The sequence below is a fragment of the Perna viridis genome, chromosome 4 (genome assembly GCF_037379345.1).
Source record: "Perna viridis isolate PV_CMFRI_1.1 ecotype Kerala chromosome 4, ASM3737934v1, whole genome shotgun sequence".
Taxonomy (NCBI): Eukaryota; Metazoa; Mollusca; class Bivalvia; order Mytilida; family Mytilidae; genus Perna; species Perna viridis.
This window is the reverse complement of record NC_142448.1, coordinates 34,872,605-34,900,142: the sequence shown is the minus strand read 5'-3', so window position 1 is coordinate 34,900,142 and position 27,538 is coordinate 34,872,605. Positions and strand designations below refer to the sequence as shown.

Below are 27,538 nucleotides of genomic sequence, written 5' to 3'. Positions count from 1 at the left end.
ATAGATATGCATGTGAAAACACAAGCAAGCCCAATATATAATTCATTAAAAATACTTTTATTGAATCTTTTAAACCTTTAATTCTGCACAATACGCTTCATTATATAAATAAACTTCAAATTCTTTCAAATTTCAGAAGTATAAATCAGGGCAGTAGTAAGTAATCCCATGCAGCTTCCAAACAAATCTGTCTACATAATCAAATAATCGGAAATACCCAAAAGCAAATTTAATTCTATACTCATTGTTATCATTTAAATCTACCTGTCATAACGGTTGTTAAAAACAATGCATTTTGTTCATACCAAAGTTGGTTTTCTGTCATTGACAACAATCTGGCGACATAAATTACCAAGAGGATATTGAAAAAGTTCAGTAAACGGAATTCGTTACATCAAAATAAAATAGCTTCGAGAGCATCCGTTGTAAGCATTTAACTTTAGATGTTCTATCGTTCTTAAATTATAAATGTGTACCTGCATCTTTTATAAACTTGACACGTTCCTTATGTTCCTAATGTTCGACTTGCTTTCACAAAAATGTTTTAGGTGATCTGTATGAGGGAATATAGTTAACACTTGGGTGGTATCCTTTTTATAAGCATTCTAAAACTCTATTGAATGTTTGCCTATCCTTTTCTTGAATACAAGTAAAATTTCGAATGATTTCTAATCTCCGAATCTATCAAGTAAATGTTCTCAATAAGTGGTTGGTTCTCAATCACAGTTACAATAATCGCTTATACCTCTACATTGTAGAACTTAATGTAAGTTATTTTTTTATCAATTTTACTTCACGTGGGGGCAGATGTAATAGTCTTTCATTTTACAATGTTAAAAAAATGTCTGAAGATTAAGATATTTCTATTTCATTTAGTACAAGAATGTAAATGGACTATTTCTGTAGAACTTTGCGGTAGTTAATTGGAGTTATGACCGAATTTCGCATAATTTTGATTGACTAAAATGAAATGCGCGTGCTAGAACCCCGCTAAATAAAATACCGCCTTCTAAATGGCATGTTTAAGGGCTCATAGTAAATCCGTTCCGAAATATTTATTTGATCAATATGTATTTTGTTTTAAGTTAGATCCCTGCAGGAGCATATTTGTTTACGCCTTCAAGTATAGACAGGAGATAACTATTAAACAATAATAAACTGTCCAATAGCAACGACGTTTTGAGTAACATTTAAACTCCTAGAACGCCCATGTCTATCGACAAAATTAGGATATAATCACGATCATTTATTGTTGAACTTCTCCATTTGTAGTTGTTAAAACAACTGCAAAAAAGTAGGTCATTCTATTGGTGTTCTTAGAGATCCTTGTGTATGAAAAAGTCACATAATCTAGAGATAACAACTATTCATTATCAGATAAGTTATCTATTGACTATGATTAATTTGAAAGTACATAGAAACCACTTGGTATCAATTATTTAATCATGTCTGAATTGCACTTATCCATTTACGAACCAGGACTGCTAATTACGTTTCCCATATTACATTAGTAGAACTTACGTACATACTAATGAAAAGTTGTCTGTTGTTTCTAAATTTATCTAAATATCAAAATCGATCTTTTACGCTAACATGAAATCTTTGAGGTCATAAGGCTATAAGATTTTAGCTCCAGTAATCAAAATATAAACATTATTTTCGTGTACAGGAGATATTATAACAGTAATACGCCTATTCAATCTGTTTATATTGAATACCGTAAAGTCAATTACAGATTAGTGTTATGTTTTACGCTATTTGCTATGCATATATATAGACAAATATAAAAAAGATCGTTGGTAAAACATAGCCAGAGAAGCATAAATATGCCAAGTTTATCGTCGGCGCCCGACGTGAATGCGAGAAAAAAAAATTGTTGGGTAGTCTCGAATTGGCACAGTCGCGTATTTATCCTTGTTAAGAATGTTTGCATTTGGACATTTGATTCTATGCATTAAAAATCGTTAACAATTATTTTTGTCTCCTGATCGGTAACATATCATTTTTTCAACAAGTATTGACGTAATTAAATACACATTTCTATACAATTTAGCGATCATCAAGTGGATGTTCCACTGAAAACGGTATCAATATAAATGAAACAAAAATAAAAAACACGTTTTACCGTTGCCGCTTCAACTGCATGGAAGCACTGCACGAATGACTATATCTTCAATTAAATCAGTTAAAAGTCATTATTGTTTCTTGTGCTTAACTACAGACAGACAGACATATCCCTGTAATATTTACTGAGTATAATAAATAAGTCATCATAAGCAGGGGCATGTACTTATTAGTGTCAATAAACTTACGGGTGGCATTGGGCTAACATGTTTTAATCCCTTTAGGGTTGTTGGCTTTTTGACATATTCATTATATCCATTCTCCTTATATTACATGTATCAGAAATCAACAAATTCAATAATATGCAAGAAGGTTTGCAATATGTAAAAAGGAAATTAACATATGACACTTTTCCATGAAAACCTATGGTAAGACTAGTAATGAGTTCTTTTATTTTTATCATCTTTTTTTTTACTTTTTAAATAATGCATCTATATAGGTATTAGGTATCCCGCCTTTGATGAGAGCTTTCCGATATTTTATAATACATTCCGCCATTTCCAAACGTTTTGTCCATCTACCAGAGGGAACTTAACAAATAAATCTTATTGAATTTTGCTATTTATCAGTGACCATGATGGGGAGAAAAAAAGAAATAATAAGGGACGAAAGAGGCACAGTTTAATTTTAGATCAAGATAACTGTATTGTTTATAAAGTCCATTCTAATGTATGAAAATAATATTGTTTTAAAAGGAAAAATAGTAGATAGCTGAAATATGTCTTAAAAGTATCGGTACGTCAAATATCCATCTTCCTGAAAAAAAATAAAAGGGGGTCTTTTTCTCTTGTGTTGTCGGAGATTAACGCCATAGCAAACGGTATCTCTCCACAAACACTATTACAACTTGTCACATCTTAAAATCAGATTCACAAATCTGTGTTTTATTTAAATTTACTTGGATATGCAAATAACATATGATTCTGCTGACTGAAATAAAAGACAACTTCGTTAAACACTAAATGAAGACGTTAATATTGGTTAAATAAAATTTACAATAGAAATAACATTTTTGAGTTTACTTCCGTTTTAATATTTATTAAAATATGTTTTTTTTTCGATTATAAGAGATGGCAGAATCAGGCCTTATGTGACGTCATATCTTAATCAATTGATACAAAACAGTAAAGTAATGAATATAGTAAACGTATTGTTTTTTAGAAATTCAATTACATTTATCATACAAAAATGTAGTTGCGATTAAAGAGAATGCACATGACTCATTCATTATTAAAAAAAAAACAAAAACAAAAAAACAAAAAAAAACAAAAAAAAAAAAACAAGTAAGCTGACCATCATACTTTCCCTCTACATTGGTGTCAGTTGTTTTGATTGTTTTTGTTATTTATACATAGAGATTATATATGTATATATAACGCCAACATTTGAGGTAGCGAATTATTATTTAAGAAATATAATTGCAGTAAGTGTGGTAGATTGAGATATGCAGAGGACACATAATTACGTTGAATAGTTATGTATTAATACTTTAGGTGAACTGTTTGACCTCTTTATATATATATATATAGAAAGGTCTGAAAAATTCCCAACGATGTTAGAACTGTCAAATTTGCACTGCAAATTTTTGGTCGTTCCCTCCGCGGGATATATAGATATATATTGAACATAGTTCCTTTCTTTTTAATGACTGATACAATTTTATTACGGTTTAAATTCTTATATTATTGATAATAATATGCTGACGGTGAAACCGTTTAACGTTCTCGAAGAAACATTAATTAAAACACCTTTGATATTTTTTTCAGCTCAGATTTAATTATGAAACAGATTAGTGTTCGATATTTTGTCGTTGCAGTTATAACCTTCAAATATTGCAAATTTTGTAAGGATATCTGGATTGAATTGTCCTAATTATTACTCTTTTTGTCATATATTGGTTTGATATGTCTATTGGCCGAAATATCCGGGATTCTTGAGGAATTATCCGCTGTCATGGTCCGAAATGTCTTTGGATCGAATTGGCCGGCACTGGTAAACATTATCGTTCTTATCAATTGCGAAACATCTTAAAATATTTCTTTTATTCTAATTTAGTTCCGTTTCATTCTGTTTTAATTTGTATCGTTTAATTTTTTTTTATTTCGTTTTGATTCATTTTTTGTTTATTATTGCGTTTCGATTTTTTCTTTTATCGATTTTTTTCGTTTCGTATTCGTTGTACACTTTTTAAGTACCGAAGAAATATGGATAATATTGATTACTTAATTTTCGTAAATATCTGAGCCTCGCTCTGCACACTATTATGTCCAACCCTATGTTTGAAAAGCCATGAATCGATTTGTATATAATTATCGAAACTAGCGAATATTTTCAGAGACGAGTTTGGTTCTCAATCACATATAAACAAGTATACGCAATTGAAGCTGCCATAATGCTGTTTTTTAGCTCCTGAAAATGAAGGTACAAACCGGATATTGATGCCTTTTCTTGCCATTAGCAGTAAGAACCAAGTTGATAATACAACGGTTTACGCTACCTTCGGGGGCGTATCAAAGTGTTTAAGTGTATTAAGTCAAGTGAATATGTCAAATAATGACAGACATATTAGAAGTTACAACATTTATTAAAGAATCATTATACTTAGTCAGCACTGCCTTGTCATTGATTTACTACATTCTACCACTCGGTTTTTTATTGTTTGGAATGCATACAATTTCAATTGTATTAAAATGTATATTTATATTACAAAACAGTTCCTGAAATCGCTTATTAGCCATCAGTCATGCGGTTTAGAATACATTCGTCTCACTTCGAGAAAACCTCACCGATCTTGTTTTTCGGAATGAATCTTTCACTTTTATATAACTTCCTCCGAATGTAAATTTCAAAGACCGCACAAAACGCTTGTTAAACGCACAATACAACAGAAAATTCATGGACAAATTACACAATAGAAGCAAATTTGATATATGCCGTAATCGCCGATAACTCGAAAATGATATGCTTAAAATTTTTGTAAAATCACCAATTGTTGATGGGAATATTGCAATAATTGACAGCATAACAATACTGATAAGTGTGATAGTCAATCTTCGTTGTTCAACTTGCCAGTCACTTTCTTTATTGTTCCGAATGTTGAATTCTTTTCGAACTCCTCTAGCTCTTTCAACCGCCAAAATCAGATATACATTTGCAATGATGAATATAATCAATGGAGTCAAATGGAATAGTGCAATGCATACAATGTCATATATTCTGTATTGGCTTGATGCACGGAATGGCGTTGGCAGTATACCGTAACGGTCGGAAACACCCAATTGTTGTATACGAAAACAAAAGAATCTAGGTGTTGTTATGAATAATGTAAGAAGTATAATTATAATTATTCTTGTTTTTGCTTTTTTCAATGAAGATTGAGCACGTGCCCACAGTGGTGCTTTGACAAAAGCAAATCTGTCAATAGTGACACCAACTGTCAACCAGACACTTGACGCAATGAAGAAATTGACAAACGGAAAAAATACGTACGCATCAAATATCTTCCATCCAAACAAATCCGATTTGCTTGATAGAGTCATGTGAAACAGTGACAAAACCAGCGCTAACGTGTCAGCAAATGCAAGTGCCTTTAAGTATAAATATGGTGGTTCGTTTAGTAGTCCTCTAAAAAGAACAACAAGGTTCAATATATTTCCCATAATTCCAAATGCACAGAGAGCTGGACCAATATACTTTTCACATATTACCACCACTATATCATCATCGTCCGAAGAGTTGGTTTTATATTGCATAAGATCGTTGGTTTCGTTGTATGAAATGACCTCCGTTGTTAATGCCGTTATGTTCATCTTGGTATTACTGAAAAAAAAACGGGTATAACAGTTTGAAAAGACCAAAGGAATAAAATGTCTACTGTTTTATCAGTTCATGTTGATTTGACCAATATTGACAAATGGGAAGATTAAGAGAGACATACAACATAAATATACATTATAACGACAATTTAGCATTTGAAATTAACCAGACATCTTTGCACAATGTTGTTCTGATAATGAATTAGGAAATAATAATAACAGTACCGAGAAAGGAAATAAATAAGTTAAACAATGCAAGAAAAAAAAACAATCAAACAAAAACAAAAAAACAAAAAAAAGAAGCAAATATCCTGTTTCTTATTGACGCATACAGTTGCTTGTTATAGAAAAGAACAATTCGGTATAATAACATGATGTACTGAAATTACACTATAACAGAGCTGACCCTAAAGATGTACTAGTTTTTACTCTGAATTTCAAAACACGATTACAGGAAATGATTAACGATCTAGAATATATTGCATCGACCAAAACCGTGTTTATATTTAAACTGTGTGTTAAAATCAAATACAATACAGAAGTTATTATTCGAATTAGTAATTATTTTTTACACAAAATCACAGGTATTTTGTTTTGTTTAAGTAGAGCTTAAATGCTGTTCATACCATACTACTTTAAACAAAATTTTCCGTGCACAATATGTTGTCAATCATCGTATAAATGCTCCAACAAATTTTCATTCTTTTTGTGCAGACATTCTCTTATGGTTAAAGGAATTGCATATATATTTACTTCAATTATTTCCATTCATACCAGACGAAGTCAAATATGTTTGAATGGTACTTAAAGTAATAAACGAGGCAATGCGGTATTTCATGATAAGAATAGGACATTGACTATTATACATTGCCAATGCCATCACGTTTTTGGTTTTGATTTTGTTTCTTATTTTGACAAAGGGGTTTTAATTTGGTACACTTGTTCGTTATGTTCATTCTCAAAGCCTTTCCTGTTATTCTCAGGTTGTGACATTAAAACGTCTATTTTACCACAGTACACTTGATAGTTCATTCAAAAGGCATTAGCGTCTAGTACAGACCACAAATCATAGTCAAATTCAGGTAAGATTCCAAGTACCAGGTTCCCATTCCCCCCACTTCCAAAGAAAAACGCAAAACAAAACGCGGAAGAAAAACAAACGTCATTTCCCATATTGTTGTTGGTAGAGATTCCTTCATATTGTTCTTGGTAGAGATTCCTCCATATTGTTCTTGGTAGAGATTCCTCCATATTGTTCTTGGTAGAGATTCCTCATACTTTGTAAGAAATAATTCCAAATCATCTTCCAAACATACAGAGGAAGATGTTTACAAAATGCTGGAATTTTTAAATGACAACATGTTTGTCCAGTGTGATGGACGTGTGTTTCAACAAACGGTCGGCATTCCAATGGGAAAAAATTGTGCTCCTTTACTTGCTGAGCTATTCCTTCACTCTTATGAGGGTGAATTTATAGCTGATCTGATCAGAAAGAAACATATCGTTTGGCTAGATCCTTCAATCTCAGTTCCCGCTATATAAATGATGTATTATCTTTAAATAATCCTTATTTCGGGGATTTGATACATCGCATCTATCCAAAAGAACTTGAGATAAAGGATACTACAGACACTGTGAAGCCAGCCTCATATCTTGACCCACACTTTGAAATCGATGGTAAAGGAAAAGTATTGACCAAACTTTACGACAAACGTGATGACTTTTCATTCAGAATTGTCAACTTTCCTATCATCTGTGGCAACATCCCTTCGACTCTTGCGTATGGAGTGTTCATATCACAACTAATACGTTATGCCAGAGCTTGCCGAAACTACGCAGACTTAATGTATCGCGCTAGAACTCTAACAAATAGGCTTCTGGAACAGGGTTATGTTGCTACAAGATTGAAGTCATCACTACAGAAGTTTTATGGTCGTCATCATGAACTCGTGAATCGTTATGGTGTATCCATCAGCACCATGAAAACTGATTTATTCAGCGGGTCATAGTTTTCCTTCCCTTGTTTGTCTACCCCGGACTTGACTTTTTATGAGCAACTCGGCGGGTGTTTCTAGAAAAGCAGAGGACGCTTACCCTACCGGTGCACCTGGTCCATGCTCCCAGTTTTTAGTGGAGACCGAGTTGCTCATTTACTTTTGTTACTTTGTATGTATGATTTTAGTTACTTTATGTTCTTTGTTGTGTATGCCTGTTTTCGATTTCTGGTTTTTGTCCCTGGATTACATTCTTTTGATTACCGCTATAACCTTGGTTCCCTTGATTACTCTTTCTTAGAAGTTTTGTTCTAAATAACGGATACTCGATTAATGTGAATTTCGGATCATCCACGGACACATTTTGAATATTTTTGAAGGCAAAAAAGATGATTATGTAATAAATCGAATTTATCATTTTAAAAATGATAATTTTGTGTTTATTATAATTATTGTTGTTATTATTGTTATTCCTTTATTATTACTATTATATTATTGATGCTAATATTGTTGTAAAACAGTAAAAAAAAATTAGTAATGAAAGAATGTAGATGAAGGCTGTCACCAAATTAAAGGATCGTTGACCGATGGCGAATTGCAGTATTATTTGCATGTGGTGTTTTGGGCACTGTTTATGGAGTCGTAGTAACATTACATCCAACACCAACCTTATAATACAGAACAACAACAACAAAAAATACATTAATTTGACATGACAAAAATCAATGTATCAATTCAGCAACGGAAGAATCTGTAGAATACCATCGTCGTTTCCGCACGGATATGTTTCAAAATGATTAAATGTTGTAATCATATAAAGATCCGGTCTGAAATCTTACAGAACACCATGATGGAGTTGATAAGAAATTGGGAACTAATTACTAGTCTAAGATCGATCAGTACTTTAAACATTCATCAGAAAATAATGAGTGTTCAAAGATTGAAAAGGTTTAACTATTGAAATTATATGTCTGTAAATTCCAATAGTAAAAAATATAACACAAAATCAAACAAACAAACAAACAAAAACAGAAAAAAAAACAAAACAAACAAGCAAAACAAAACAAAACTGTTCAATGCTATCTACATTTATAACATTCTTAGGAGAATAATTCTATTACATAATTTTGTATATTTATTCAACATTTCACATCTACCTCAAACAAGCATCAAAGTAATTTGGATTGATTTCATGCTGTTTCAAATGAAAACTTGATAAGTTTTGATACAATTGAATATGATACAAACATATCACTGATTTCAAGAGTCATGTCCTTAACCCTAGGTATACCTCCTTAAGTCATAACACCATATATGCTAAACTAATTTGGTATGCTGACGAATGCGTCGGAGGTATGTGTTAAAATACCCCAACCGGAAGAAAAAATACACAAAAAAGCAGGTAAATATGCTTGATATAATTCGATATCTACAAAACTCTCGATACCGTATGCTTAAATTAGTTATGCAGGTTTGATGGCTCAATTTTAACAAAACAATATGAAATTTGTCAACAAAGTTAATTAATCAACATTTGGAATTTGATGACAAATAACGTGTAATCAGTAGGCAGTATAATTTAAACTTAGTGGTTTACATGATGAATTATTCGTGGTGTAAGAAAGAGGATGGTAAAACATTCAAACGAGTTGTATTTTGCATAACTTTGAAAGAAAAATGTTATTGTTAGCACATATTCATCCTATTGAAATTCAAATAACAAAGTGACTCTCTAAATATCATTTGATATCAAACTATGTACGTAAATTTCTTGACAATATAAAGCTATGTTACATCTTTGCTCTGAGTTAGAAAAAAGTACAAACACTGTATTTTCTTTCTTGCTCTTGCATTTTTACTCGACGCTTAGTCCTTTACAAACCGCGTTTGTGTTCAAACAATCTCTAAGGTATTTGATAATGCTAGTATAACTCGCATTTTGCATGTTCCAACAGTCATGACATGTTGCATGTGGATCATCAAGTTTTTTTATAAGAACATGATAAAAACATTTTTTACAACATTACTAAAAACATGACAGTATCTAAAATGCCACAAAAGCGTATAATTTAAAAGCCTAAGACAAATAACTAATATTATTAAACATGTTTTAAAAGGTACTTAGTTTCAAATTAAATTATAAAAAACATTTTAAATTTTATTTTTTTTTTTATTCAAAATGATTATTTTTATTTCAAAAACATCATAGTATGCAGGATTTCAGAAAATAATCAGATCCTGAAGAATCTTAATGAAAAAATATATATAATTTCTACAACAAATTTTATAAATTTCCGGTACGGTTGTTACCAATCTTCACTTATCTTATTTTTTCAGCGTTTCGTATTTCATGAACTGATTATTTTGATCTAACTAAGGATTCGAAATAACTATGCTACCGACATATCTTTGTTAATGGGAAAGTCATAGACAATCATGATATAACGTGTCATCAAACAAGGTAGTATGGATTCCTACTGCTTAACAACATCAATTTTATAATGAAGGTTGAGAAAATGAATGGCTTGTATTTATCAATACTTGTTTTTTTTCTCTCTCTCAGTTCAAAGATTACGTATTTTGCAAATATATTTGCGTGGAAGATTATTAATGGGAAGCACATTTTAATATTATTTTAAACAATTTTTCAACTCACGAAAATTTCATATCAGTGTTGTTCTAAAATTAGTTTTTTTCTTTCGTTCATTTGAAATGTAAAATCCAAATGTATGTTTCTTTATGTTTTACAGGTTTTATTTTCTTGAAAAAAAAAAAAACAAACAAACAAACAAACAAAAAAACCTGAAATCACACGTACGGTGCACTCTTATAAATGAATCTCCAAAACCAATTTCAATGTTCAATGTTTCTTTGGTCGACAATATTGTAAAAAAAAAATTGAATGAATAATTTGAAAAAAAAGCCTTACCTTACTTGTAGCTATTCTAGAAATGTTTTTTTCCTCTAATATGTTATCTAGAAAAAGGACATTCATTTTGAAATATAAAATAATAATTTGTTTTAACAAAACATCCTTGAGCGTACCATTTCCCAATAAATCTTAGAGAATCTCGCTTGTGTTTGTATTAATTATTTTGTTGACAAAACAATGTGTTCTTCATATGAAATTTATTGTTTTGTTGATTAGTTTAAAGAATGCTTAGTTAGTAATTTATTTGTTTCCTCACATATAATTAAGCAGAATATCAAATAACATTTGTTTTCAGTAATACGGTGACAAATAACAGTTAAAGTGTTTGCATAAATCATATTTTAGCTTTGAAAATTTGACAACTACATTTAGGAAATACAATGTTGCGAACCCATATAACATTCGCATTATCTAAACAAACATACGAATATTGCATGCAGTGAATAGATCAAATCAGTAGAAAATACATTTTAATCTTTGCGGCTTTAGACAAATTCAACATTAATGTTTGGAAGGCTATAATACTATACTCGGCGTCACATAAATAACATACTGTTAAAATTTGAATAAAAATATTTTCTACGACGTTTTTGACACCTACCGTCGTTTAAATTGTCTTAAATGACTTGCTCATTCGTGTAGCCAAAGGGCTTCTCCCTAAACATTGAATCGTTAAATTCCAGTCAGATTTTAATTCTCGGTGCCAATATTTACATTGTAAAAAGTCGGCCATAATTACAGTGATCGGGTTGCTAGGAGATGTTGTTTACGTTTAAATGGTTTCTCAAAAAACCGAAGAACCCAGAATGCATTTCGGCGTTATTTCGGATATCTCGGATTTATTTTACGCGAACAACGAACAACGTACAATACCGAGAAGTTGATCAAGCAGACGATTCTCACCGGAGTTCGACGGGAACTTACGAACTTCGTTTGTAAACAAATCGTCCCGTAGAAACCAACATGGCGGATATTAGTATGGGATTTTCCCGTAAGGATTTGTTACGCATGATTTAAGCTAATAAGCGACTTGTTTAGGGAGAAGCTGTTTGGCTAAACTAATGAGCAAGTCATTTAAGACAATTTAAACGACGGTTGGTGTCAATAAAGTCGTAGAAAATATTTTTATTCAAATTTTAACAGTATGTTATTTATGTGACGCCGAGTATAGTTTCATTATCGTGGGCTAGATTCGCGTAAATATGTAAGTTCAAGTTTTTGTTTTTTTTTTTGAATACTGGAAACAACACTTCATTGATAGCTGCAGTTCACGTTAGAAATTAACATTCAGTTTTTCATATAACCCGTGGTGTTAGGAGATAAATATTATATAGAATACACTGTAGATTTCAAAATTAAGGGAGATAACTCTGTAAATGACGCCCAAATACAATAGAATCTATTGGATTTTCAATGTTGATTATCTCCTAAGAGCAGGCAGATTTCAATGAATAATTACACATTTCATAGTATAGACCCATAAAACAACTTAATTACAATAATAAAAATATGTAGCCTTTTTTGGGGTGTATCACATTTTTTTTTCAGATTGTGCATGATTCTTACAAAGACAGTTACTTAACTGTTTTCCCAATTCGGTAATGTACAGTAAAAACAACATGTTTTCAATAATATTTATTGTTTCTGTAACGGTTTTGACGACCTTATTGGGTGCATGTCTATTGGAACACTTACTTTATCATGTATCGATAGTGTCTTTGATAGAAGGAACCCTAAGAACTGTACATAAGTATGAAGTGTTTGCCTATGCTTATTTTAACTACGAATATACCTTTTTAGTACAAAGAGTTATCATCAAGGCAAAGACGTTTTTTTGAAAGTTAAATTTTCATTTTCAAAATTATAATTCATCTTGTTTTATTTGCAACTAAACTAAAATAATGCACTACAAACATTTCTTTTAAACTTTAAATCCTTTGTACTATTTATACTGTATTTGAAATAACCTTGATTTGTGTCACATAGTACAACAAATTCTGCTAAACAACTCTATACAAGCATAAAGAAAAAAAAAATAAAAACTAAATCCCCGTTCTATATTGTATCATGATTATAAACAATTTTACTGTGACCAAACGTGATGTATGGAACACAATGTAATTACTAGTTGAGTCCACCCAAACGTACATATCTTTCAATGATCATATTAACAGTTCGGTGCTCAATTTGATTAGGGTTCTTTAGTGTTCTGTTGCTAATGGAACATAGTTGACACTGTGTTTGATTGATGCTTTAGGTATTATTGTTGTTGCTAGTGTATGTAACATTGTCAGAATAAGACATTTATGTTTAGACCAAGTCTATGTAACACTTGAAGCTATCTGTAAACGAATGCCATTTTTACTGGACTTAATAAATTTCAATAATGGAGGGAGAATTAGAAATATACCATGTAGTAGTATGGTTTAACTATCCCGATATTAGTTTGCCATTTTAGAAAGACTAATTGTTTCGGGTAAAGAGAGTAATCAAGGGAACCAAAGTTATAGCGGTAATCAAAAGAATGCAATCCAGGGACAAAGATCAGACATGGAAAACAGACATACACAACAAAGAACATAAAGTAACTAAAATCATACATACAAAGTAACAAAAGCAAATGAACAACTCAGACTCCACAAAAAAAATGGGAGCATGGATCAGGTGCACCTGTAGGGAAAGCGTCCTCTGCTTTTCTAGAATGGATTTAATCTGCGTCTTAAATTTAAAACACACTTAACAAACAGTATATTAACAATAATATTTATATTTGTTCTTAACCAAACACTATTAATCAAAGATATTAAAGAACATATCATGGTAGTAAACATTCAATAGATAAACGATTGTTTGCAAACAACATATTTAATAATAAGCAAAAATACCGACACATAAAAAAAAAGTTATTTCAGTAATTACCTGAATACAAAGATATATGCGATGTTCAAATTTTAAATAACGAAACTGACTAAGAGTAGTCAAGGCTGTCAAGATCCGAGCGGAAATCAAAATAATACATTTATAGAATAAAGACTCGACAGGAAAAATAGACACGCACCATAAAGAACGTGAAATAACACGACAAAAAATCAAAGGTAAACGAGCATACGGATTCCATTAATTTACTATTATCACAGCGATACGTCTTGTCTGTTTGATATTGTCGATATAATGGTGTTTGTTTTTTTTTTGTGTTGCTTTCATATTGTCTATAATAATATGAAATTATACAATTATCATTTGTGTGTTACCACTACAAAATGCGCGAGGAGGCAGATGGATGAACAGGCTTCATAGAGTTCAATTACGTTTCCTCCAAACAAAAAGTAAATGCAAAGAAAGAAGAACCAGAAAGAAGGAAGCATCAATGAAATAAAAATAAATCAGTGCACCCTTCCTTATATTACCACCTTTTGGGCAGGCTCAATTGTGGTGGTATAAGAGGTAGGAGATATATCGAGAGAATAAATCGTATAGAATCTATTGAACTTCAGGAAAAGTGGACTTACGAAACTTATGGCAATAAATGAGGGGCCGCTATTGAAGAAGGGTGTTATAGCTAGGCGAGGGAGCACTGTAGGTTCCGTCCACTCATGCATAAACATGGCTAAATGAACTATAAGAAACCTTAATGTTAAACTTTTAACATCAAATTTTCTAAGTCAAGAAACGAAGGCCGCGGGGATATATGAGTGAAATTGCCATGAATTTGTGATGCAATAATAATAATGCGTATGTATACCAAATATCATTACTTAGTATAAGGGATTCATGTTCAAATGAACTTGGCAAAAAAAAAAATAAATAAATAATAACGTCAAGTTGGAAGACGCGGTCATCGCCGTTGGAAAAGCAAAACCTTAGTCTCGCCTTCCGCGACATTCGTTGCAGGCGATAGAAAAACTAAGAGACCAAGAAGACATTAATAAATCATGTATCTTCTGGATGATAAAAAAATAGACAACGGCGGTAGAGTTAATAATAATCATATATGATCAATTTTAAGAAATTGATTTTAAATTTAGATTCCACTTTTAAACATATCCAAAGTCAAATAAAAGAATGCATCTTTAAAAAAAATGTTCTCATTGGTCTTCATATTCAATTAAAAAAGATTGCATAGAAAATGCTCTGGAACCAAAATTTGCAAAGCTTAATCATTGCCTCTATTTGGTAATTGTTTATCACATATTTTTGTCTTAGGTATTTTTTCTCTTATTTGGCATGGCGTAAACAGAAAATAAAATACAAACATACACCTTTGTCAAAGCAACTACTATTCTCATGTCTAATATAAACACAAACGAAAAAAAACATGTAATTTACTTACAATTAAAACCTGCAAGTCCTGGTTATTACTCCATTCGTACTATTAAGATGCTTCTAAGTTATAATGTAATTTTAATTACAAATATCAGATATGCTATTTTAATATCCCGGCTTATATCGATGTAATATAATTCAACCAATCCTTTTTACAGCAGTCTGTATTTTTCTCTAAATTATTTGTAAAGAAGAAGGATTAAAACAGATGTGGGTTTTAGTACAATAATCTAATTTCCTCTGAACTTGACAGCTTAAGTGTGAATCAAATTATAATTGGGCTGTTTTATAGCTACAAAAATAATTCATATTTTTCATTTGATATTTCCAGTTATCAAGATATGCAGAAATACATTTCTGAATAAACTGTACACATCAGCAATTTGTAAATTAAAGTGTTCTATGGACATTTCTAACAATAAGCGGTATAGGTATTGTCTTAATCACTACATGATTATTGAATATTTCTGACCACCTGATATTAAAGAGTAATCAAGGGAACCAAGGTTAAAGCGGTAATCAAAAGAATGCAATCCAGGGACAAAGATCAGACATGGAAAACAGACATACACAACAAAGAACATAAAGTAACTAAAATCATACATACAAAGTAACAAAAGTAAATGAGCAACTCGGATTCCACTAAAAACTGGGAGCATGGACCAGGTGCACCGGTAGAAGCACCCGCCGAGTTGCTCATAAAAAGTCAAGTCCGGGGTAGACAAACGAGGAAAGGAAAACTATGACCCGTTGAATAAATCAGTTTTCATGGTGCTGATGGATAAACCGTCACGATCCACGAGTTCATGGTGACGACCATAAAACTTCTGTAGTGATGACTTCAATCTTGTAGCAACATAACCCTGTTCCAGAAGCCTTTTTCTTAGAGTTCTAGCGCGATACAAAAAGTCTGCATAGTTTTGGCAATCTCTGGCAAAACGTATGAGTTGTGATATGAATACTCCATACGCAGGAGCCGAAGGGATATTGCCACAGATGAAAGGAAAGTTGATAATTCTGAATGAAAAGTCATCACGTTTGTCGTAAAGTTTGGTCAATAGTTTTCCTTTATCATCGATTTCTAAGTGTAGGTCAAGATATGAGGCTGACTTCACAGTGTCTGTAGTATCCTTTATCTCAAGTTCTTTTGGGTAGATGCGATGTATCAAATTCCCGAAATTAGGATTGTTTAAAGATAATACGTCATCTATATAGCGGAAACTGAGATTGAAGGATCTAGCCAAACGATGTTCTGTCTTTCTGATCAGATCAGCTATAAATTCAGCCTCATAAGAGTGAAAGAATAGGTCAGCAAGTAAAGGAGCACAATTTGTCCCCATTGGAATGCCGACTATTTGTTGAAAAACACGTCCACCACACTGGACAAATATGTTATCGATTAAAAAATCCAGCATTTTTCAGACTTTGACCTTTCATTAGACAGAATAAGAAGTGAAATATAATTTCTACATCAATAGTCTACTTCATGAAGAAATGTACATGGTATAATGGATTGTTAGTAATAATGTGTGTCATTGAAGTCATCCTCATACTATGTTTGCGATGTTCAAATGATTAACCATTTTGTTCAACCAAGTCATACGAATCGTTCCACAATCATGCCATTTAGCTAATATGAGAGATGTTGTTGTCCAAAGTAAATAATTGTTAAACTGTGATCGTTATTTATTGTCTGTCCACACAATGAATTGCCTACTAGATGTATAACACATATTTCTAATTTCTTCAATATTAATTAATGGTAAAATATGTCAAATACTGTTAAAAAGAATTGAAGGGAACCAAGATGCGAGCAGATAGCATAAAGACCAGACAGGGAAAACGGATACACACAACAAAAACATAAATTAATCAAAATAACACGTACAAAGAAAAAAACACAAATAGATAACTCGGAATCAATCAAAACTGGGAGCATAGACCAGGTTCACCGACAGGTTAAGCATCCTCTGCCTTTGTTAAAACACACACCATAAAATGGCAAGTCCGGGATAGGTGAAAGAGGAAAGGAAATCTATGACACGGCGAGCAAATCGGTTCTCGTTATGCAGATGGACAAACCGTAACGATCCAACAGTCCATTGTGACGACCACAAAACTTCTGTAATGATGCGTTCAATGTGGTCGCAACATAACCCTGGTCCAGAGGATTTTAAGAGGTGAAACAGTGTTTGTTTCATATTTAATAAAAATAATCAGTGCAACATTTTTATTTTGTTTTTGTTTTTTTGTTTGTTTTTATAGTGTCTTGAAAATTTACGACATGAATAAAAGCAAAATAGATCTAGTTGAAAAGATAAATAAACTATACAGTATATAATTATAATTACTTATTTTTAAACATATCTATCGGTGATCATTATCACATGGATTAGCTATGATAATATAAAGTCTTCTGACAGTTCATAACAACATAGCTAAAATTAGGATCTAAAAAAACTTTAAAAAGGTTTTTGAAATAAAATGGAAAACTTCAAAAAGAAAGATGCACTCCTAGGAGTATACGTTATGAATCACTTTTTTTAGAAATATGTAGGGTAGTTTAGATTGCTTATATGTTCCGATAAATCAGCAGGCCTCTTTACATAACCACCCTCTCAAATGTATCACTAATGGAATCCAATTATCTTTATTGCTTTTATAATTCTTTTAAATCTTATCGTTTCTTTCTGTCTTTTTATTCCATTTATCTTTTAACATTTTTTTTGCAAGACATTATTTTTATACATTAGATTCATATTAATTGAAAACACACTTTTACCTTGTATATTAACTAAACTGCGTATAAACAGCTTTTTCCAAATACACACCTTTTTATTTATTAGTATGTTTGTTAGTTTTTGTTTTGTTTTGTTGTTGTTTCCAATAAAGCTGTACTGCCGAGCTGTCTGTTTAAGAAAGACTAATATAGTACTTGCCATTGGAAATCAGTAAAAATCGAGTTAACAAGGTGGACACTTTTTTTCACAAATATAATTCAGTATGGAACCCATTCAAATACGTCAATTTTTATTTACATACATATATTTATAATCAGGACGGTAGTACTAAAATTATGTGATTTAAAGAGAACGAACTCCACAATACGAAGTTGAAATTAAGCTATATACTTTAAGAACGCGTTGTCAGATGACATCTGGATTTACAATTATTGATTTGATATCAGTAGGCCAGGAGTACCCTAGAAAAACAATTATTATATATTTTCCATTTGGTGTGTGTGTGTGTTGCCATTCCAGTATTTAAAAAAATAATTCATATGGTTTTATCTATATTCCATCGTTTCCATACATTAATATATAACGATATGGAAATCTGGCGACCTCAAATTAAACACAGTACAGTGATTATATTCTTTCGAAGTAAATATAAGCTGATTATTAACTTCCCTGTCTAGCTTTTATCTTGAAACTATTGTTGTAATTGCCATTCGAATCCTGGTTCCTTCGATCTCTCTTATTAACATAAATTGACATCAAATAGGCATATATCAAAAGTTTTATAAATATAATTGATATTCTTAATAACAAATAAAAAAAACAAAAAGATTTGTTATCTGCATTTACGAAAGAATAGATAGAGCAATGCTTTGTTTTCGTTTATAATTATCAAGAGCTTGAAGCTCTTATTTCATTTGTTAGTCAAAAGGGTTTATATATACCGAATTGATAAACAGTCAAAAAGACTAACCAAACAGGGTAGTCCGTATATATTGTAACAAATTGAAATGTGAAGATAAAAACTGATAACTTTAAAATCACCATATTGACCTCCATTTGTTCATGTTTTGTAAGATACTTACAGCTCTTTAATGATATTAAAACCTACCAATTTACACCATATACAATAAACATTGTATCCATTCCCATTCCCCATAGTGAATTCCACTACCCCAAAAATCACCATTTTCTAAAGAATCTCTTTTTGTATTTGTCTTTATATTCGTTTTACATTATCAACTTGAATTTTAAAATTCTATTATTCTTTAGCAATTTAAACTATTGTTTTACACTAAATTAAATATGATTTTCATACAAATAATAATAATTAATTTAAACTTATCTCCCCATTTTGCCATTTTATATTTCATCTCCAATACGACTGTCCGTTAACCACCCCACATCTAAAATAATTGAAAGTTCACCAAATGCAAATTATGTAGTATAAGTACAAAATCACATTTTGTTAAGCAACGACAAGAGGTTCATGATGTCATATATAATCTTAACAAACCAAATCTCAACACGTAATCATACATATATAATATATATATAATATACGATCAATTTTACACGTACGACTTTTTGTGAAACTGACACCAGTTTGGTACTAAACATTAATAGGGTAGTTAATGGGGATGGTTCACGATAATTTATCTACATTTGTTTCTTATTTCTTTGGTTTGAGTCTTCGATGTGGATATTAGTGAGCTGATCTTTTCCAGTTACTACTTTTTTAAATACAGATCATTAAAAAGATTCTGCGATATCTGATTAGAGTGTGCATTTAATAGGTTTACTTTGAAGTAAGTGGAACAAACACAGACACTATGCAAGAAATAAAATGTATCTTAACAAGTCTTTTGAAAAAATTTCAAAGTGATGATTACAATTTAGATATTTTTAACAAACGAGGATTAAACATCGTGGTTTACATGAAAGCCTTCAGCCATTTTTTTTTCAATAAATGATGTACGGGTCTGTATTTAATAAAAGGAAATAGATCATCACAATGAAGTAAGGAACGCCAAGACAGGAAAAAAAACATGAGTTATCTATCTACGATACAATACAATGTAAAATGCATTTGGTAGTTTACGATCATTGTGGGTACGTGGGTACGTAGTCCATGTATTTTTTTATAGGGCAGTTTACTGTAAGTTACGAAATTATTGCCTGCATTAACTATTGCGATTTTTTTTCCTTTTAATCAAAAGTGTGATTTGAATTTCAGGGATTTTGATAAAAAGGAACACATAAGTAATGTTAAAAATTCAACAAGGCGAGGTCGTGTCATTGTGATTTATTTGTAACATAAGTCGCATTTTTTTTGCAATTACAGAAAAAACTTAATGAATGTAAAATATCTTATTATTGAAATCAAAACCATTGAACAAGAGCAAATATGGCGTACATAAACTCAGTTGTTTTGGGTACAAAGACTTCAACTACAAATCCATAAACAATTCAAACACGGTCCTTGCTGAAAAAAACCCGACCGAAAATAAAACAACTTTTTTTGGTTTACATTTGCAATACTTTCACAAAATCATAGCCCATCCTATATTCAAATCTGTGTTTTAGGTAAAACTATACAGTCGTCTCTCACTAAAATTAAACAAATCAAGCCTAATCAAGAACGTTAAAATTAGCAAAATGCGACTTTCATGAACAATCTAGATAATATTTTATTTAATAAATAAAAGAACCAAACGACCAACTAAGACCGGTTTTGTCTAAAAATAAGGACAAATGCAATAACATTTTTATCCCCCATTTAGCTTCTATTTTATGAAAAGAATACTCATTATTTTCAAACATTCAGTGTTATTTTTTTAGACTGTACGGAATTTAGAAGCTTTTCTATGTATCCTTTTAACCAGTAACTACTGACTGTTCTTATCGAACTTGGATTATTATTGAAAAAAGTATATAAAACGCATTCATTTAGAGGTTAAACCGTAAAATAAATGGAAAAGACTCGTCATTATAACCAAAAACAATTCAAAGCTATTGTGATAACATATACAACCAAATAAGGCTAAAAGCTCAGACGAATGTCGCACATTATTTCCCAATTACAATGGTATTTTTATGGATGACTGCAGGTCTGGAATTTAGCATTACAACGGTCATGTCTTCTTTTATTTCCGAGAGATATCACACCCAAAGGAACACTAAATTGTGGTTCGCTAATTTCTATGTCATGCTTTACTAGTTTATGAAATAAAAAGATAAAATTAAATACCGAGATGGCCTAACAGTGCAAACGATAAGAACAAAATTCTACATAATATGAGAAATACAATACAACAAGCAATAAAAACTGGCTTGCAAATTAAATATTAACAATTAGCAAGCAAAATATTAAGGAACGTCTATCGTGCCGCTTTAGACAACAACATTTCATGGCTCTTGAAAAATAGTAGTTTTTAATTTCTCTAGACCTTTGCGGAACGACAGGTTAAACCTGTTTATTAGCCTATTTTGCAGTAAGCTTTTCTTATCCTGTATAAAGTTTGGAAGTGCAAATTAACTTTAGGGTAATGTATTATCTGATTATTTACTTACCAGAAAATGTAACATCAGTTTTAACATTATGGTTTTGCTTGATCATTTACACTGACATTTGTTATCATTTTCCTCACTATTTGTTGTTGTTATCAAATGCCTCAAAGTTTTATTCGTGATTAGAATCAAAACACAAATATTAATTTATGTTCTCTCTTTCTGAAAGGTTTAGCATCATGCTTAAGAATGTGTTGTGTATAACCCGAATTTGTTGGTACTCTTTATTTTTTGTGAACTCAATGCAAGTCGACAGGTCAATAAAAAAACATACAGTAAACACATCTCTTATTTCTTAAGTTATGATTAAATTTCAATGTCAGAAAGTGATGGCTTCAGACTGGGGTTTAAACTCTATGTGGAGAAACAGTAATGTAATACTTATAATGTTTTCAATTAATCCTAGTACGGAAGTTATATTTAGTTTAAATCATAATGATAAAAAATGTCAATAACTAAACATGTGTAATTAACTACACTAATATGAAAAAAAAATCGAAACACCCCCCTTCCGAAAAAAAGCAGTGACAGTGAAAACTGTCTCATTTAATTTTAATTAAAAATAGGTTCGGTTTACACAGGTGTTAAGGTTCAGAACTCATTTGAATGGCAATACATACACTTAAGATAGTGTCTGGTTTAAACAGGTTTTCAGAATTTTTAGGAATTGGATTCGACAGGTATTAACATTAGAATATATCAATTATGAAACCTTACTTTTAGCATGACCTATAAGGTAGTGCATACATGTATATCCTGTTGTCATAAATTAGTTAAAGAAAAATTACCGAGAGATGATCTCGTATAATTTGCTATGGCATGCACTAAACAGTATGCAGCTTAGATTTAAAGATATAGATTACATGCGCTATTACTCAAATTAAGAAAATGTGAATGTATCTTTTAATTTGACTTTTAATGAGAAGATAATGGGATCTTACTGTAAAGTGACATTTTAATATCTTGAGCTAAAGTATAAAAGACTGAGTTCGCAATAAAATTAAATGTCAGCCTCATAAAATAAATAATAAATGTAAATGCTTACGAAATGGTGCAGACGAATTTGCAAATATGCCTGACACCTTAAATGTGGTTAAAATACTAAAACGGATGAAGACAAATAAAGGACTATGAAATATCGACGAACAATACCTAAGCGTCAAAGTTGTAATAATCCAGATATATGACCTAATCATAAATACATGAAACTACATACACAATGTAGCGAACCGAACAACATATATATTATATATAAAAAAAAACATAAAATAATGTAAACACAAAAACTAAAGCACTTACAATATGAACTCTCACAAAAAACCGGTACGAACTCCAGATGCTCAAAAACGTTCTACCCCAACCATCGGCATCCGTCTTAGTGCAAGTTAGTATAATATAGTAATACATGTATTCTAGCAACAATAATGCACCTCCGCGACACTTGTATCGAAAAATTATTGGATAAAATAACTCAGCGAACACCATCCCGAACGTGACATTATGAAAAATTGACAATACTTCCCAGCAGCAAAAATAAATCTATAAATACCGTGAAAACGGACAGCAAAAATCTAAATAAAGGTACGTCAAATCAAATGGAGATAAACATTGTTTTATGTGTTCTTCAAAAGTGAACAGTTCCAGCTACAGTTCAACCAAAGGAAAATTAGGCTATGAAACAACGAAAAAACGTCATTAAAATTGACTTCAATCTAAAGACTATAATGTACCATTGGTGTATTAAATAAAGAGACAGAAAGTCACAAACATACTGCAGTATTATTAAACAGTTTATTAATGGTTCCCGATAGTAATGCTAAATCCGGATCAGACAAGTTTAAAATGACTTTTCTTAGAATCCTTTTCTTCCAGGAAGCACACTCCCACATGTTCACATTTTTTTACATTTGGTAAAACACTTGAATGTTATGAACTTCCCACGTATACCGTATACCATTCCCCATCGTCCCTTACCTATTCCTCATTTTCCTTGATTAATTTCACCATCCCCCCATTCAGAAGCCCCATCTCCATATAACCTACAATTGGAATTTTTCCACATTCAAGTATACAGTATACATGTACAAAAAGGTAAACTTTTTTCTTAACATGATTAAGCAAGATGTTACGATAAATTGATTTTCAAACGTAACAATTTGTCCTAAAATGCGGTATATGTTCAATTCAAATTGATAAGGATGTGGGTCTATAGGTTCGCTTTATGTAATTAAAACTATGTTAACAATTAACCGGTTGATAGGGCGATTATGGTTGAACGTCCCTTGGCAGATTACATTTTTAAACGTTTCATCCGCACTCGAGGTGCATACGCTACTAGTAGTATACACATGCCATTATTTTTGACCCCGTCATTGATATACCAATTTGGATACTCTATAAGAAAAAGTATATCAAATATGTGTTCTATAATTGCTGCAGTTACTAAATATATTTCAATTCGTATTACCTCGTACAAGATTTTGCATTGTATTCTACGTTTTTTGTAACTTGTTTTTATTCGGTGAGAAAAGCTAAATTAATGAACTTAAAATCAAGTTTAGGTACAGTTTAAACATTATCCTGACAAGACAGTTTTAAAATGATATATTGATAATGATATCGATGACCACATTTATACTTAACCTAATGTCACAAGTTCACGCGACGCAGTAATAATTGTATAATGATACAAACGTGTAAAAGCAAATAAATACACAACCGAACGTGCCACACATGATATTTACATTGTTTGCAACATATGATTATTAAATAAATCGAGTATGTTGAATGATATCTTAAGGTATACATATTATTATAACACGATTATCCTTTGATTATTATCATTAACCATATGACAATTATATGTAAATTATCAAACAATCATCATATGAATACCATATGATTAACATATCATTGAACACAATATGAATGTCACATGTGACGTATTTGTCTGTATATGTCAATTAAGTAGGAAATTTAGGCAGTCCACTGTTTTACAAACATTTATTTCTGTTCATTCTAATATCTTTTCAAATCAAATATCATATGTGTTTGAATTGAATATCAATTGCAAAAAAAAAAAAAAAAAAAAAAAAATTAAAACTGATTTCTCCATATTCTTCCATTCAATCTCCCCGTTCATAGTCCCATTTTTCCACCCTGCCCAAACTACGTCCCGTCCTATACATTTATCAAATGCAAGTTGTCAAGGAGAAATGACTTCTGTAATTCATGTGCCCTTCAAACATGCGCTCTTACGCATTACCGCTCTCTCATGTTACGTCGTTATTGAATTTTATGTATAAAACGTCATTCTTTAGTTTTCCATTAAATGTTTATAGATAGACGTCGTTCTCAATTCCCGCGCTACTATTCTTCTACATCATCAACACACAAGTACTGTAAAAAGGAGCAAAATCGAAACTTGAATTCACAACAAAGACCGTGTATTTCCGAAAGGTATGTCGCATCTACATAGCTATCAATACTATAACTAATGGTCTATAAATTGGGTTTTACGAAACAATCATTATGAAATACACATGTCACTTGTTATTTGGACGCACTGAAAACCATCAACTGTCTCATGGATCATTTTTCTAGTGGAGGAAAAAAGTAATAAAGTGCATTAACAGTTTTGTTCGAACCTTTTTTTTAGCACATTCTACAAAATTTTACCAGAAATATCTTAGGAGGAAAAATATATAAATTGCACTGTAACTTTCAAAATTAAGGGTGATAACTCTCTAAATGACAATCAAATACAATAGAATCTATTTTTTAAACATGTCAAAGGATTGAAATAAACATTATATCCTATGGCTTATAAACAGATAAGATATTGCACACGTGTTTCAAGAATTAATGTCATTGGCAGCATAAGAACCAGATAAACTGGAAGTCCCAACAGATATTAGAAATAAGATGTGATCAAACATTCAAGATGGGAAGCAAACTCCACCATAGATAATTGATAACTACCAAATGGAATACAAGAAATGGAAAGAAATGAAGCCTCTACATTATAGAGATTTCATGTGGAATTTCGTAATAATTAAGATTTTCTCACGACGGTGTTTCTGAAATAGATCAAAGGTGGTAAATATGGGTATTTACATTACCATTATTTGTTTAATGTTTTAACCGTCTGATGATGTTTTACATGCATAGTAATGTAATCTAATGATAAATTTATTTATAAATCATCATTGAATTTGCCTTTAAAAAGGAACACCAAGAGTAGCTAAAACATATGGTGAGAAAGAAATATGAAAAGCAACGAAGACAAATAGTAGTAGTTACATCTGTTACCTGTTCGGTACTTATACATAAATGTCAGAAAACATATTTTGTTTTATCATTTATACTGCGTCCTTTGTACTTCTGGAGATTAATCATGCATTTGTCGATCATTATTGCCATATTTTGTCCATGCTTTGTTTAGATTACTGTTTCTGTATTGATAAGCAAATGAATGAAATAAATGGCATGATACTAACAATTGCATTTATGATATATGATCATATGAAATATTTAAGTAGCTGTCATTGTAAGAATCATGAAAAATCTGAAAATGTGATACACCCCAAAAAAGGTTACATATTTTTTTTCTATTTTTGCAGTTAAGTTGTTTATGAGTCTATTCTATGAAATGTGTAATTATTCATTCAAGTCTGCCTGCTCTTAGGAGATAATCAACATTGAAAATCCAATAGATTCTATTGTATTTGAGTGTCATTTACAGAGTTATCTCCCTTTATCTTGAAATCTACAGTGCATTCCATATAATTTTTATCTTCTATGAGCATAGGTTATATGAAAAACCACATGTTACTTTCTGTTTACTATGAAATATACATTCTATATATTGGTTTCCTCCTCAGAACACAGGTAAAATTAAAAACTGAATGTTAATTTCTGTTTACGATGACAATTCAAACAAAATTAAAGAAAATATATATAGGTTTTTTTTATCCATGAATCACATTTTGCGTTATTCGTAGCTGGAGTAGTACTTAATAACCATCGATATCCAAATGTAATAAAGCAGCCATAATGATTTAGTGTGCAAATATTGTAAAAAATATTTTTATCACTCGATTTTACCATTTACATTTCAATGATTTATCAAAAATACTTACCTGATATTTTACCCCCCACTCTCCCTCAAAAATGTATCCGTGTTTAAATTTAATATTCCCTTGTAGTATTTTCGTGTGCCTTGTGTTGATGCAAAAAACAAGCAAAACATAGGAAATTTGCTAAAATAGTTGCTTATTCATTTTTCCTCGAAACAAACAAAACTAATAATAATAATAAAAAAAAGACAAGGAAAGTATATGCCATTATAAATAATGAAAGCATTTTCCAATACCTTAAAATGAAGTTCTAAATAAATAGAAAACAGATCAAATTAAAAAATATTTATCCTACCTTAAGGTCTAACAAGATTTCATCCTGCAATTAAAGACTAACACTTGTGGCAGCTAAGATATGACCGTGCACAAGTAGATCATAGATTTCTATAGCAAGGATGATCACTTCCACAGCGTATTTAATACAGCAGTGTTACAATCGAATCCATGTGAATCCACGTAAGCAAATATCAATAGACCAAACTAAATTAACTAATTAATATCTTCCCGAGAAACAGCGATTGTTATTTCGAGCAATGCAGAAAAGACTTTATATTTATAAAAAAGATACTACTCTATAGTTTCCGTATCTGTTTGTACGTTGGATCAATTAGTGTCAGCTGTTAAAAATGATTCTTTTTGCATTTTATCAGCAACACCAAAGAAAAAACAATGTAAAGGCTAATTCTCAATACAATTATCTACATTTTTATTTGTAAAAGGTAACCAAAATGTCCAATAGGAGGAGCCGGTACTACTAAAGACAATACTGAGTTGTTTTTTTGTAAAGCATTTTATCATCTATGCATATGTATAAAATATATTTAAATTCTTTAATGTGAGGTGTATGACTATTTCTTATTTAGAACTACTTGTTATGTTTTATATTAAAGAAAGCTCTGTTATT

General features: G+C 31.0%; 1 protein-coding gene across 1 annotated transcript; it reads right to left on the bottom strand.

The window, feature by feature from the left end:
* Positions 1-4,689: 4,689 nt before the first annotated feature.
* LOC148619876 (putative G protein-coupled receptor B0563.6) lies at positions 4,690-27,155 on the bottom strand. Its single transcript, XM_088576966.1, has 2 exons — positions 26,930-27,155; positions 4,690-5,943 (listed from the first exon to the last, which is right to left on the bottom strand). The coding sequence occupies exon 2, from the start codon at positions 5,931-5,933 to the stop codon at positions 4,875-4,877; it is 1,059 nt and encodes a 352-aa protein (XP_088433092.1). The 5' UTR covers positions 5,934-5,943; positions 26,930-27,155; the 3' UTR covers positions 4,690-4,874.
* Between the last annotated feature and the right edge of the window lie 383 nt (positions 27,156-27,538).